At 43.5% G+C, this 14,134-nt stretch overlaps 1 protein-coding gene across 1 annotated transcript in view; it reads right to left on the reverse strand.

The window, feature by feature from the left end:
- GBE1 (1,4-alpha-glucan branching enzyme 1) overlaps positions 1-14,134 on the reverse strand; it is a 130,121-nt gene that overhangs the window by 86,095 nt on the left and 29,892 nt on the right. The window contains exons 4-5 of the mRNA XM_033932016.1: positions 6,418-6,543; positions 2,625-2,760 (exon numbers count right to left, since the gene is read on the reverse strand). Coding sequence (XP_033787907.1) covers positions 2,625-2,760; positions 6,418-6,543 — 262 coding nt within the window. The remainder of the gene's footprint in view (positions 1-2,624; positions 2,761-6,417; positions 6,544-14,134) is intronic.

Below are 14,134 nucleotides of genomic sequence, written 5' to 3' on the forward strand. Positions count from 1 at the left end.
CCACTGATTTCTACACTTCCAGGTTTCTCAATAACATCATCATACAATCTCCAGTTGTGTTCCACCATCCCTATTCACCAGAATGGCAACTGCTTTGACCTTGTCTTCTCCAACTGCTCTTCAACCAAATTCTGCACCTTAAATCTTCCCCTCTCTGATCAATATCTATTAACATTAACAACCCATCACCCTCCCCCCATGCCAAACCCGACCAATCACTACTTAGGAACTTTCAGGCTATTGACCCTGGCACCTTTTCCATCACTGTCTCATCCTAGGATAAGCAGCTTAAAAATCTGTTTTACTACTTGGGATCTAGCTAGGTACTTGGGACCTGGGTTGGCCACTGTTGGAAACAGGATACTGGGCTTTATGGACCTTCGGTCTGTCTCAGTATGGCAATTCTTATGTTCTTATCCCTCCCTTCAACTACTATGTCATACAAGTCTGTCAATGAAGCAGTCTTCAATTACAACACCGTTCTCTCCTCTGCTCTAGATACCCTTGTTCCTCCCATTTCACATCTTGTAAGGTGCGCCAAACCCCAGGCCCTGGCTGACCTCCAACATCCATTATCTGCGCTCCTGTGTCCAACCTGCTGAACATCTTTGGCTTAAATTCTGCACACTTCAGACTTCACATACTTCAAATTCCTGCTGACATCCTTCCAGTCTGCCCTCTCACTTGCCAAGAATACTATGCCCATTTAATTAACTCTCTTAGCTCTAACCCTCGCCATCTCTTTGCCACACTAGATCCTCTACTCAGTGCACTCACCTCCAATGCCCCTTCACTCCCCCCCCCCAGACGATGGCAGAGTTCTTCTACAAGGATCACCTTGAGTTCTCAGCCAGGTCACCTCCACCACTCCTCCCTTCCAGCTGTCCATTCTACCAATCTCTCTTCAACCCCTTCCACATTACCTGCTCCTCTGCTCCAATTCCCACCCACCTATTCAACACCATCTCCCCCACTGTCATCCCCCCTATCTGTCACATCCTCAGCCCCTCTCTATCCAGTGCAATTGTTCCCAATATCTTCAAGCATTCCATAGTTACATCGCTCCTCAAAATACCCTCACTAGACTCCATATCTCCCTCCTTCTTATCCAAGCTACTTGAACGTGCTGTTCACCACCTTTGCCTGGACTTCCTTTCATTTCAAGCTATTCTTGACCCACTTCAAATCAGACTTCCGCCTACTCCATCCCATGTAAACTGTCTTTGCTAAAGTCTCTAACAACCTGTTCCTGGCCAGATCTAAAGGCTTCCACTCTATCCTCATCCTTCTCTGTCTATCTGCTGCTTTCAATACTGTTGATCACCACATACTCTTCGATATACTGTACTCACTGGGATTCCAGGGTTCTGAGATCTCCTGGTTTTCTTCTATTGCACTTTCAGTGTATGCAGTGGGGGAACCTCCTTCATTGCTATTCCACTGTCAATCAGTGTACCTCAAGGCTCTGTCTTGGGACCTCTCCTTTTCTCCATATACACCCACTCCCCTCAGTGCATTGATCTGCTCCCATGGTTTTCAGTATTACCCCTAATGCTGATGACTCCCAGATATACCTCTCCACATCAGATATCTCTACAGGAATCCAGAAGTAAGTCTCAGCCTGCCTAATCAGCATTGCCACCTGGATGTCTCACCGCCATCTAAAACTAAATATGTATAAAAAACAAGCTCTTTATCTTTCTGCCTAAACCCATTTTCCCCTCCCCCCTGTTCTCCATTTCTGTAGACAACACTCTCCTCCTCCCTGGTCTTGTGAACTTGTAAATTCAGGGTCATCTTTGATTCCTCTTTCTCCGCTCATCTCCAAAAAACTGCTAGAACCTGTTGCTTCATCTGCTATAATATTACCAAAATCCAGCATCTCCTTTCCGAGAACACTTGTTCAGATTATGCAACTTGCTTCTCTCAGGTATTCAGTTTAATCATCTCTTTCCCCTCCAATCGATGCAAAATTCTGCTGCACAACTTATATTCTGCAAAAACCACCATACCACATTACCCCTCTCCTCAAGTTACTTCATTGGCTCCCCATCCATTTCTGAATACAATTCAAACTCCTCTTACTGACCTACAAATGCATTCACTGTGCAGCCCCTCAGTATCTCTCCTCACTCATCTCCCCCATGAACTCCGTTCTTCAGACAAGACTCTCCTATCCCTACCCGTCTCCTCTACTACCAACTCCAGATTCTGTCCCTTCTATCTTGCTGTGCCATATGCATGGAACAGACTGCCTAAGTCATTACGTCAGGCTCCGTCTCCGGCAATATTCAAATTTAAGCTAAAAATCCACTTTTTCGAGGCTGCTTTCAACTCCTAACCTCCACTCACCATATTCTCTCTGCAAGAAACTCCCCAACCCCCAAATTAGATTGTAAGCTCTTCAGAGCAGGGACAGTCTTACATGTCAAATGTATAATGCTACATTCGCCTTTCAGCACTATAAAAAATGATAGTAGTATGGCTGCAGGAACAGATGCTTTAAATTTAACTGGCTTGATTTTATATGGTTAAGAGATTTAAACCACATATTCAGCCACAACTTTATCTGGTTATCTAGAGCTGACAATGTTAAGACAATTAATTTCACCACTTTTACTTACCTAGATCTTTTATTCTAGGTAGTACATTGTGTGTGAAGTTCTTATATGAAGCTATTTTCCCTTCAGGAGAGGCAATTCCCACATGAGATTCATAGATTCTAACACTTCTTGGTCTCTTAGGGTGAGGATATTTATGCTAAACAAAAAAAAGAAAAAAAATATTCTATATCGGACATAAAACCAAGGAATAAAAAAAGCAATTGTGAAAATATAGGATTCCGCTACTCTCTGAAACACAGTGTGTTGTGCCAATTTAACACAATTGGTGAGCTTGATTCGGATACCAGCTTTAAACATTTACAAGGTATTTTCTCCAAGTGAGATCCATGTACCACTCTGTTTTGTAACACAACAAAAGAGAAAAGACGACCCAATAACCCACAGTAGACTCAATCCAACGATAAAAACAAAAAAACGTGGATGCTGATGTTCTGAGAATGACTATTACATTTGTATTTTTATGGTTTTATTGTGAATGAGCGTATAATATATCATTGTCAGAATATCAGCATCCACAGTTTTCTGTTTTTACCACTCTGTTTTGTGTCAAACAACTTCTAATTCAATTTACCATTTTGGGACCTACCACTAAGTTGCTCAATTTACCCATGAGCTTCTTAAGGGAAAAATTATTAAATGATTTCCTGAAACTCCAAATAGACCACATCCAGCATATGCCCTTGATCTACTTCTCTAGTCAGCCAACTGGAAAAAAAAATCATATTTATCACAATCTGCCTCTGGTTAAAAGCAGATTGTTTCAGGTCAGTTATCCTATATTTTAAGAACATCTCCATTACTTTTCCTATTACCGAGGTAAAAGCTTATTGGCCCATAGTTACCAACTCTTCTCTTCTACCTTTGAAACTCATATGGGATCTTGTCAAGGACTTAAAGAGTATGATCTGGATTTGCAACTGTTGGAAACAGGATACTAGGCTTGTTAAGGAAAGGGATATCTGCCCTTTTTCATTACCACAAAACCTCTCATCTCCAAACATCTACTAAAGCACATTCTTCCGTGAGCTCTTAAGAAGCCAATGCCTAACACAAGTGAAAATGTGTGGTTAAAACTGGGTTTGAATGCACATTGTGTGCCCAGTGCTTAGAGGGTTTGAGCATAGGTGTTAATGTGTATGGTAAGGATGACCATAAATTTTATTGAAATTTATTTAAATGCATGTTAATTCATATGCGGGAGCTAGCAGGCCTTGAGCATGTATAGATGCTCAAGTCCCTGCACCAGATCAGCATACGCCGGTAGTAACAGCTTTATTCATCATTATGGTATCAGCTATCTAGAGCACCAACAGCCTGGTAAGGTGAATGCAGCGGGGAGGAGTGCAAGAGAGCGGCTCTAGTCATTGGGAGTGGGCATGCAGGAGAGTAGTGCCAGTCATCGTAGGTGGTGGGAGTGTAGGAAAACAGCACTTGCCTTTGTAAAGGGTGTATAGAAGCGCCGGCTACCAGGCTGACTCAAATATAAACCCAGACCCCCATTTATTGGCTTTTCTTGGCTCAAAAATCTCAGTTTATATTTGAGTATATATGATAAACTTTTCATCTTTACTCCTACTACAGAATCATAATCTAGTTTCAGTTGATTTATAGAACAAACTTCCTCTCCGACTACTAAAAAATCTTCCAAGTTCGGGATGAGAAAATAATTGTTCCCCCCAAATTTATAAAGCATCTACAAGGAGATCTCAACTTTGAAATATATTTCTACGGTTCTTGGCAAAAACCTAAGAATTCACAAGCCAATTTTGAGTTGCCTTAGATAAATCAAGAAAGTATCACATCAGCAATTCCAAAATCAGATCATTCATATGTCTAAATTAAAGTTTCAAAACAGTGTCAGTCTGTCTGAAGAGCAAAAATTATAATCAAGGTGGTTCTCTGAATAATCACTTCTAAAAATGACTCCAGAAATCCTGTTCAGTCCAGAAAATTTGAGTCCTTTTTTCAACTCCTAGCCCATCTCCCCTTCATAAGCAGACTGGGCAAAATAGAATTCTCACAACTAGAGGTCAAGAATCAGCAGAATTTCTCTTTTTTAAAAAATTGTATTTCTATCAAATTAAAAACAGACTTCAAGTATATAACATTTTATACAGAAAAACACAACCAGTAATCAAAAACTAAAAGGAAATACATATATGCTTCTCAGACCACAATAAGGGGGGAGAGCCCAAACTAGAAAATCCCTGAAGTTGGGAAGAAAAAAAAGAAAATATAAAAGATAAGGTTACATCTGAATTCAATATAATCTCAAACATCATCTCCCCCCCCCAACCAATCACTTTCACCATGGGGTCAGTCCTTATCAGGGGTCCACACTCAACCTCCTCCTCCAAATTGAACAAAAATTTATGATGTTCCCTAGGGTCTCAAATAAAACCATGCAAAATTTTTGGCTGAATCTCTATTGGTTCGAGACTTACAGGAAGCTGAATGGAGGTCACCTTCAGAATGCCATGATCCGTATAACACAAAACAGTCACTTTGTCCAGGCGCTGCAAAGCGGCAGAGGAACGCTCGGGGCGGGGGTTCAGCTGTGCAGGGGGGGCGGAGGGGAAGCGCTACTTCCGGTGACTAGGACTTATTTTGGGGGTAGGGCTTATATTAAGACCTACCCCAAAAATCATGCTAGGGCTTATTTTCATGGAAACACAGTAAGAGGTGTTCTGTATCTGTTAGATTTCTCATTCAGTTACAGAAGTACAAGAATGAAACCAAATTAGAAGAATAATCTAATAACAACTTTATAATAATAACTTTATTCTTCTACTAGTCATTAAGCCCGTTACATTAACGGGTGCTAGAATATATGTCTGTCTGTCTTTCTGTCCCTCTCCCTGCCCCTGCATCTTTCTTCCTTTCTTTCTGTCTCCCTCCCGCTGTCTGTCTGTCATTCTTTCCCTCTTTTTCCCTGTGCAGCAGCATTTCCACCCCACTTCCCTGTGCAGCAGCAACAGCATTTCCCTCCTCCCCCCTCCACTTTCCTGTGCTGAAGCAGCAGCAGTATTTCCCTTCCCCTCCTGTGCAGCAGTAGCAGCATTTTCCCCCACCCTCCCTTCCCTTATCGCGATCTGCCTGCTCCGTTTGGCCCCGCCCCCTTCCCGCGGTCTAGCCTGCACCATGCCCCTCCCTTCCCTTATTGCGTTCCTGTGGCAGGAGTTCTCTTCTTTGTCGGCCCCCCCTTCCCTTCCCACGGGCTGGCCTGCTGCGGCCTAAGGGGTTTTTTTAAGTTTAAAAGTGCCGCGGTGGCTCCTCTCACAATCCCAGCAAGCGTCGGAAGCGTTCTCCGACGCTGGTGCGGCTCGTGAGAGGAGCCGACACCGCAGCTTTAAATTTTTGCTTGAGGAGGTGGAGAGCAGGGAGTCCAGTGCTGCAGGCCAGTCCTGGCATCCACGGAGATAGGGAGCGATATATGCGCGCATGCACACTCCTGCCGCCACAGACCTACTGATCACAGAGCAGAGATCACGGAAGCACGCAGGTAAGAGTGCGCATGCACGGCTAGGGTTTTATTATATAGGATATACCGCCATAGTCAGATGACTTCTAGGCGGTTCACACTGAAGAGAGCTGGACAAAATGCAAATAGTGAAAGTACAACATGTTACACAAGCAACTAACTTGGGATCTTTGTTCATGCCACATACAAAATCACGAAACGCTGCTGAAAACAAGTTTAGCAAAAGCCAAACACAGTTTTGGCTTGGTTGTCAATGACTCAGCGTTATCATCAAAACTTAAAACATGCAAAAGAACTAGAAAAAGTTCTTACTTTATATGGCTCCGTAGGCTCCCAGTGCACCCAGTCATAAACCACATTTTTACTTTCCTTGATCACGTATTTTGCCCAAGGTGAAATACGATACAGGATCTGTCCGTTTTTATCATGAATAACTACCTAAAAAATAAAACAAGGAATGTTAGGAGTACTTTTTATGTAGCATGTACCAGACCAGGTGTGTTCATGAGTTGTTTCCACTTTGTGTTTATGAAGGGGGAGAGGGAAAAAGGGTTCACATAATCCCTTTTTCTTTGAAGGTCACAGATCAATTTATAAGCAGCACTGTTTAAAGTACTAGGTCAAAGTACTTAAGTAAAAAATAAAACATTTACTCACGTGTACCATGTGTTATCCAAAGACAGCAGGCAGACATTCTCACATGTGTGTGACATCACCCACAGAATCTGGCACGAACAATCAAAAAGTATATCGTCACTTTAAATCTTTAAGACCGCCCATACCACACATGTGCTGGTGCCTTCCCACCTGACATCGTTCATAGGACCATTAGTTCAGTAACAAAGCTAAACAGCCCACTAGGGGAGGAGTGAGGGTTTTGAGAATATCTGCCTGCTGTCCTCTGATAACACCTGCTACAAGTAACTATGCTTTATCCAAGGACAAGCAGGCAGTATATTTTCACATGTGGGACTGTCTAGCTACCAGGGTTATGCCTCTGAAAAGGTGGTTATTGACAATCACCATGAGCCTGGCGAAACAAAATGGGTTGGAGGGAAGTTGGCATCTAAGTGGAGAATAAATTTTGTAGAATTATTTGGCCAAACCGACTGTCCTGTCTGGAATGATTCTCCAAACAATAGTGGGAGGTGAAGGATAGTGTAACTGGTTTTAAGAAAGGTTTAAACAATTTCCTGGAGAAAAAGTCTATAGTCTGTTATTAAGAAAGACATGGGAGAAACCACTGCTTGCCCTGGATCGGTAGCATGGAATGTTGCTACTCTTTGGGTTTTTACCAGGTACTGGTGACCTGGATTAGCCACTGTGAGGATGGGCTTGATCAGTGGTCTCAAACTCAAACCCTTTGCAGGGCCATATTTTGGATTTGTAGGGACTTGGAGGGCCACAGAAAAAATAGTTAATGTCTTATTAAAGAAATGACAATTTTGCATGAGGTAAATCTCTTTATAGTTTATAAATCTTTCCTTTTGGCTAAGTCTTAATAATAATATTGTAATTTATAGCTAAAGAGATATATGATCAAGAAACTGTTTTATTTTACTTATGTGATTATGATAAACATACCGAGGGCCTTAAAATAGTATTTGGCGGGTCGCATATGGCCCCCGGGCCGAGAAGTGAGACAACTGGGTTTGATGGACCATTGGTCTGACCCAGCAAGTCTATTCCTATGTATGAATTAAAGACCAGATAGCTGCTTTACAGATGTCTTCAATGGGAATGGAACATAGATGAACTACTGAAGTTGCCATGCCAAGGCCTTCTAGCATCAGCCCAGCCTGAGCATAGCAAAAAGGAGATGCAGTCCGCTACCCCGTGTAGAAATGGTTCTCTTGGTGATAGGAGCTCTAAGCTTGTTAGGATCGAATGACAGGAAGAGCCGAGTGGAAGTTCTGTGAGGTTTGGTCTGATCCAAGTAATAAGCAAGAGAATATTTACAGTCTAATGTGTGGAGTGCAGCTTCACCAGGGTGAGAATAAGGTCTTGGAAAGACAGGCAGTACAAGATGAAATTCTGAGATGATTTTTGAGAGGAACCTCGGATGAATGCAAAGAAACACCCTGTTCTGGTAGAATGCTGTATAAGACAGAGATTATCATTGCAATTAATCCACAAGTCTCTCTATAGGACCAATAGGGACCCCTGAAGATGATAATTGTGTCGAAACACAGACCATGTTGGGTCCATACGTTTCCAGTGGTTCAGGCCCTAGATGTTTTATGTGGATTATTTATTTGTTTTAATAAAGCCTTCATCTTGGACATCAACTCTCCACAAGCCTTTTGGTTTTGGGCTGTTCAATTTTCTTGTTGTTTTGATCTTCTGTGTCATGTCTTCAATCTGATCTCCAAAGATGATATCCCCTATACAGGGAATGTTGGAGAGCTGGCCCTGTAGGTTGGCGTCTAGGTCTGAAATTTATGGACATCAATGGAAAAACTGCTGATGCAAGGTCTGTGGTGGTCAAGTAGATGGGAAATAAACAACAAAAAAAAAGACCGACAAGACACCTGTCCTGAAAACAAGCTGAAAAGAGCATGATGATCCAGAAAACAAAATTGATAAGTCAAAATTTTTTAAAGCAAATGAAAAAAGAGAAATTAAATACAAAAATATGACTAAAAGTAAGGCACAAGTGTGATGTGCTTAGATAGTCTCCAAGGAACAGCTTCTTAGCTCTGCAGAAAACTGATGGTCCCCTGAGCCGTTGTTGGGTGGGAAGCCACCAGCATGTGTGTAATACAGGCAGGCTTAAAGATTTAAAATGACAGTAGTGTGTTCCCCTAGTCATTCGCAGTCGGCAGTCACAGTCCCAGTCATTCGTGGTATTTTCCGACCGCGACCGACGACCAGAAGAGGACAGCTGGAGAGGCAGGAGAGAGCAGCCGGAGCACCGGCGAGTGAAGGAAATCACTTGCTGTATGCTCCGACTGCCTCTTCCTGCACTAAAGTCGGGCCTTACCAATCAGGAGCTGCTTGGACACGCAGCTCCTGATTGGTAAGGCCCGACTTTAGTGCAGGAAGAGGCAGTCGGAGCATACAGCAAGTGATTTCCTTCACTCGCCGGTGCTCCAGCTGCTCTCTTATGCCTCTCTCGCTGCCCTCTCCAGTCTCTCCCACGAAAAACCATATTTGTGTTTTTTTAAGATTCGCAGGGGTTCCTGGAATGAAACCCCCGTGAATTTGGGGGGGGGGGGGGGGGGGAGTACTGTATATATTTTGACTGTCCATGCCAGGTTTCTGTGGATGTCAACCACGTGAGAATATACTGCCTGCATATTCTTGGATAAAGGTAAATTCATATTTTGATACTTTAGTAAAAAAATATCATTAAAAACAAATTAAAACTGTATTCAAGCAAAAGTAAAAAGTGCCTAAAATAATATTTGTTGAGTAAAAAGTAAAAATACAGCAACTACAATGTCTGTTTATCAATAATTGCTACCAGCTTCAACTTCATCTCCTTTTAAAGTGACCAAGCTATCTAACCAGTTCAAATATAGGCAACTCCACTGTTCTTATAGGCTATGTTCACTGAACAGCAAAATTTAAGACAAAATGATCCACTGTTTGCAATAGCAAAATCTTGTCCCAGCTTTGCTGTTTCATTTGGTTTACTGAGGAATCATCATTTACAGCTCACTTCCACTTTTACTTTTACCTGCAAGCATCTAATATAACAAAGTAGTAAAAATTGGCAAAATTATTACCTTAGTAAAGTAAAACAAATGTTATCATGAACTTTACAAGTAAAAGTATCAAACCTTAAGTACAGTAATTAGTTTCATTTACTTACAGGGAAATTCTAAAACCGGCACCTAAACATAGGAACTGGTAGGCGCCCTACCGATGCCTAAGTTAATTGAAGAATGCCATTAGAAATAGCAAAAAAATGATGAGGTTGCAGCGCCTAATGACGCTTTCGGTCATCAAAGTAGGTATGGCCAATGTCTAAAGTGTCTATGTAGGAATGATTCGCATAAAGATAGGTGCCGGAAAGGCCTGGCCTACATTTCTGGTGCCTATCATTGCTGGGGATCCCGAAAATAGTCCTCAGCTGATTGCAGCAGAGGAATCCCTGATCAACTGAACCAGCTGATTGGGGATTCCCCTGCCTCTATTAGCAGAACCAGCAGGAATATCCCCGATTCCTATCTCCTTTCCTCCCACCCACCGATCCCGCCCAGCATCCCTCCAAAGAGAGTCCCCTCCCACTGAGTCAGACACCCCTCCACACACCCCCCTTGTAACTTTGGATGGAAAACCAGCAGGAGGGATGTCCACTCCCTTCTGCCAGCAGGCCCGCCTCTTCAAAATGGCAAGTCTTCCCGTTCCTGGTGCACTCTGGGATGCACCAAGAAAGGGCCTAAGGCCCTGATTGGCCAAGATGGCGTTGGAAGGTGTAGAGATGCGAGAACTGCTTATTAAGCAATGGGGAAGAGAAAGGCGAAGCTTAAGGATTATCCTCCAGCAGCAAGTGAGCACTTTAGAAGTTTGTGGGATTCAGCATTCTTCGACTGATTCTGCGGTGTTGGATGGTCCCTGTGGGTTCACGGGAAGGAGTTCAGAAGGGGCGTTGCTGAGTCCCGTGCAGCTTGACATAAGAACATAAGCATTGCCTCTGCCGGGTCAGACCAGAGGTCCATCGTGCCCAGCAGTTTGCTCCCGCGGCGGCCCCCCAGGTCCATGACCTGTAAGTTCTCCACCACCTAAATTGTGCATACCCTAATCCTGAAGTACCCTGTATAATAACCCTCTATCTATACCCTGTAATCCCTTTCTCCTTCAGGAAGTCATCCAATCCCTTTTTGAAACCCAATATTGTACTCTGTCCTATCACTTCTCCTGGAAGCGCATTCCAGGTGTCCACCACCCTCTGAGTGAAGAAGAACTTCCTAGCATTCGTCTTGAATCTGTCTCCTTTCAGTTTTTCTGAATGCCCTCTTGGTTTTGATGTCCCCGCTAGTCTGAAGAATCTGTCCCTCTCCATCTTCTCTATGCCTTTCATGATTTTATAAGTCTCTATCATGTCTCCTCTAAGTCTCCGCTTTTCCAGGGTAAAGAGCCCCAGCTTCTCTAGCCTTTCAGTATATGAAAGGTTTTCCATGCCCTTTATCATCTTTGTTGCTCTTCTCTGGACCCTCTCGAGAATCGCCATATCCTTCTTAAGGTGCGGTGACCAGTACTGGATACAGTACTCCAGATGCGGGCGCACCATCGCTTGATACAGCGGCAGGATAACTTCCTTCGTTCTGGTACCGATACCTTTTTTGATAATGTCCAACATTCTGTTTGCCTTCTTCAAGGCCACTGCACATTGTGCCGCTGGCTTCATCGTTGTATCCACCAATACCTCCAAGTCTTTTTCTAGGTTGCCTTCCCCCAGTACCCTCCCTCCCATCGTATAGCTGTACATCGGGTTTCCTTTCCCTATGTGCAAGACTTTACATTTCTCTACATTGAAGCTCATCTGCCATCTTTTTACCCACTCACCCAGCTTGTTCAGGTCACTTTGTAGTTCTTTGCATTCCTCAACAGTTCTGACCCTACTGGAGAGTTGTGTCGTCTGCGAATTTTATAACTTCGCATTTCATCCCTGTTTCCAGGTCATTAATGAATATATTGAACAGTAACGGTCCCAGCACTGACCCCTGTGGGACACCACTCGTGACCCCTTTCCAGTCAGAGTAGTGTCCCTTTACTCCTACCCTCTGTTTCCTGTCCGCCAGCCAATTTTTGACCCATCTGTGCACATCACCTTCCACCCCGTGGCTCCACAGCTTCTTTAGTAGGCGCTCGTGGGGTACCTTATTGAAGGCTTTTTGGAAATCCAGATATACGATGTCTATAGGGTCACCTTTGTCCAGTTGTTTGCTTATCCTCTCAAAGAAATGCAGTAGGTTCGTTTGGCATGATCTTCCTTTACCAGAAACCATGCTGGCTTGTTCTCAACAGATTATTTTTTTCTATGTGCTCACTGATACTTTCCTTGATTAATGATTCGGCCATCTTCCCTGGATCTGAGGTTAAGTTCACTAGTCTGTAGTTCCTCCACCGGAGGTGATGCGTCAGCAAGCAGGGTCGGTCTTTCTGCTCTGCTGAGGAATGCAGAGTAGTCAACTGTGGAAAGGATGCCACTGGTGATGTCTTCACCGGCTCCACTATTGGGTGGAGCAGTAATGGTGGGTGATTTTTCATCGTGGGTGGAGACTAGTTACCAACTACCTCAGGTCTGGATCAGAGAGGATTGATTAAACCAGCAGTAGTTGCTCTTGACTCTTTTTGGGAAGCTCTGACTCAAAAGGATCAATCCCTTCAGGTACAATTTTTAAAAACCTATCAGTCAAAATGAGTGAATTTGCTGTACAGAATGATGGCCTGGTTTGGAAGCAGGAACACCAAACTTCCAGAATTCAGAAACTCAAGTGTGGGAATTTACAGCTGCTTAGTCTAAGGAGAAGGGAATGTTAGATAGGAAGATGTAGCATCTTGAAAATCAAATAATAAAGAACAATTTACGATTTCTGAACTTTCCTAAATTATTAATAAAGGGATGGAGTAAACAAGACTAAGAATGTTATAAATGCCTCTGTATCGCTCCATGGCGCAACCTCACCTTGAATACTGCATTCAGTTCTGGTCTCTTTATTGCAAATAAAAGATATAGCGGCACTATAAAAGGTTCAAAGAAGATGATAAAGGGGATAGAGCTCTTCTTACATGAGGAAAGACTAAAGAGGTTAGAGTTCTTCAGCTTGGAAAAGAGACAGCTGATGGGAGATATGATTAAAGACTACAAAATCCTGAGTGGTGTAGAACAGGTATAAGTGGATAATTTTTTATTGCATCAAGATTTACAAAGACTAGGGGACTCTCGAAGTTACATAGTAATACTTTTAAAACCAATATGAGGAAATATTTTTTTAACTCAGAGAATAGTTAAGTGCTGGTACGCATTGCTAGAAGATGGTGTAAGAGCAGTTAAAGTAGCTAGTTTTAAAGAAAGGTTTGAACAAATCCCTAGAGGAAAAATCCATAGTCCGTTGTTTCAGACAGACAAAGAAAGCCACTGCTTGCCCTAGATCAGTAGCATGGAATGCTGCTACTATTTGGGTTTTTGCCAGGTACTGATTGACCTCCGTGAAGATGGGTTACTGGACTAGATGGACCATTGGTCTAACCCAGTAAGGCTATTCTTATGTTCTCCTTTAGTATCTCCTGTTGAGAAAGTATTTTAGAGAGATTTTGTTTCTTCCTGAAGATAATCTGCCTCTAGTAGTGTGAGTTATTTATTTCGACATCAGATTCTGGTAGAGTGGAAGGAGACTAAGAAGTTGTTCAGAGAGAACCTTTAAACATGACAGATTTTGGAATCATCCTTGGAACCAATTATATCTAGAATGACTCTCTTTATGACCTTTGTTCTAGAACCAGACCATAATACTGTATTGAGTCTTTATTTTCAATATACAGTGGTACCTTGGATTACGAGCATAATCCGTTCCAGGAGCATGCTCGTAATCCAAAATGCTCGTTTATCAAAGCGAATTTCCCCATAGGAAATAATGGAAACTCGCTTTGATAGGTTCCCACCCTCCACCCCCCCCCACGAGGCCAGCAGCGCTGCTCCCTCCCCCACGAGAACCGTCATTGCTCCCCCCGAAGGCCCCCCCCCCGCGAACCGGCACCCTCCCCCCTCCGTGATCCGGCACCCCCCCGCCGCGAGCTGAGGTCCCCCCAACCCACCCGAACCCTCTTCTTACTTTGATGTAGCCTCCGCACTGGCACCGGCACCAGCATGACGTGAACTCTCAGGCCTTGAGCATGCGCACATGCTCAAGGCCCAGCACAGGAGGTAGATCTTCGGGCACCGGCACCAGCACAGGACATGCTGGTGCTGGTGCGGAGGCTACATGAAAGTAAGAAGAGGGTTCGGGTGGGTTGGGGGGACCTCAGGTCGCGGTGGGGGGCGCTCGCAAATTGAGGCGCGCTCGGTTTACGAGGCACC

This window comes from Geotrypetes seraphini, chromosome 2 (genome assembly GCF_902459505.1).
Source record: "Geotrypetes seraphini chromosome 2, aGeoSer1.1, whole genome shotgun sequence".
Lineage (NCBI taxonomy): Eukaryota > Metazoa > Chordata > Amphibia > Gymnophiona > Dermophiidae > Geotrypetes > Geotrypetes seraphini.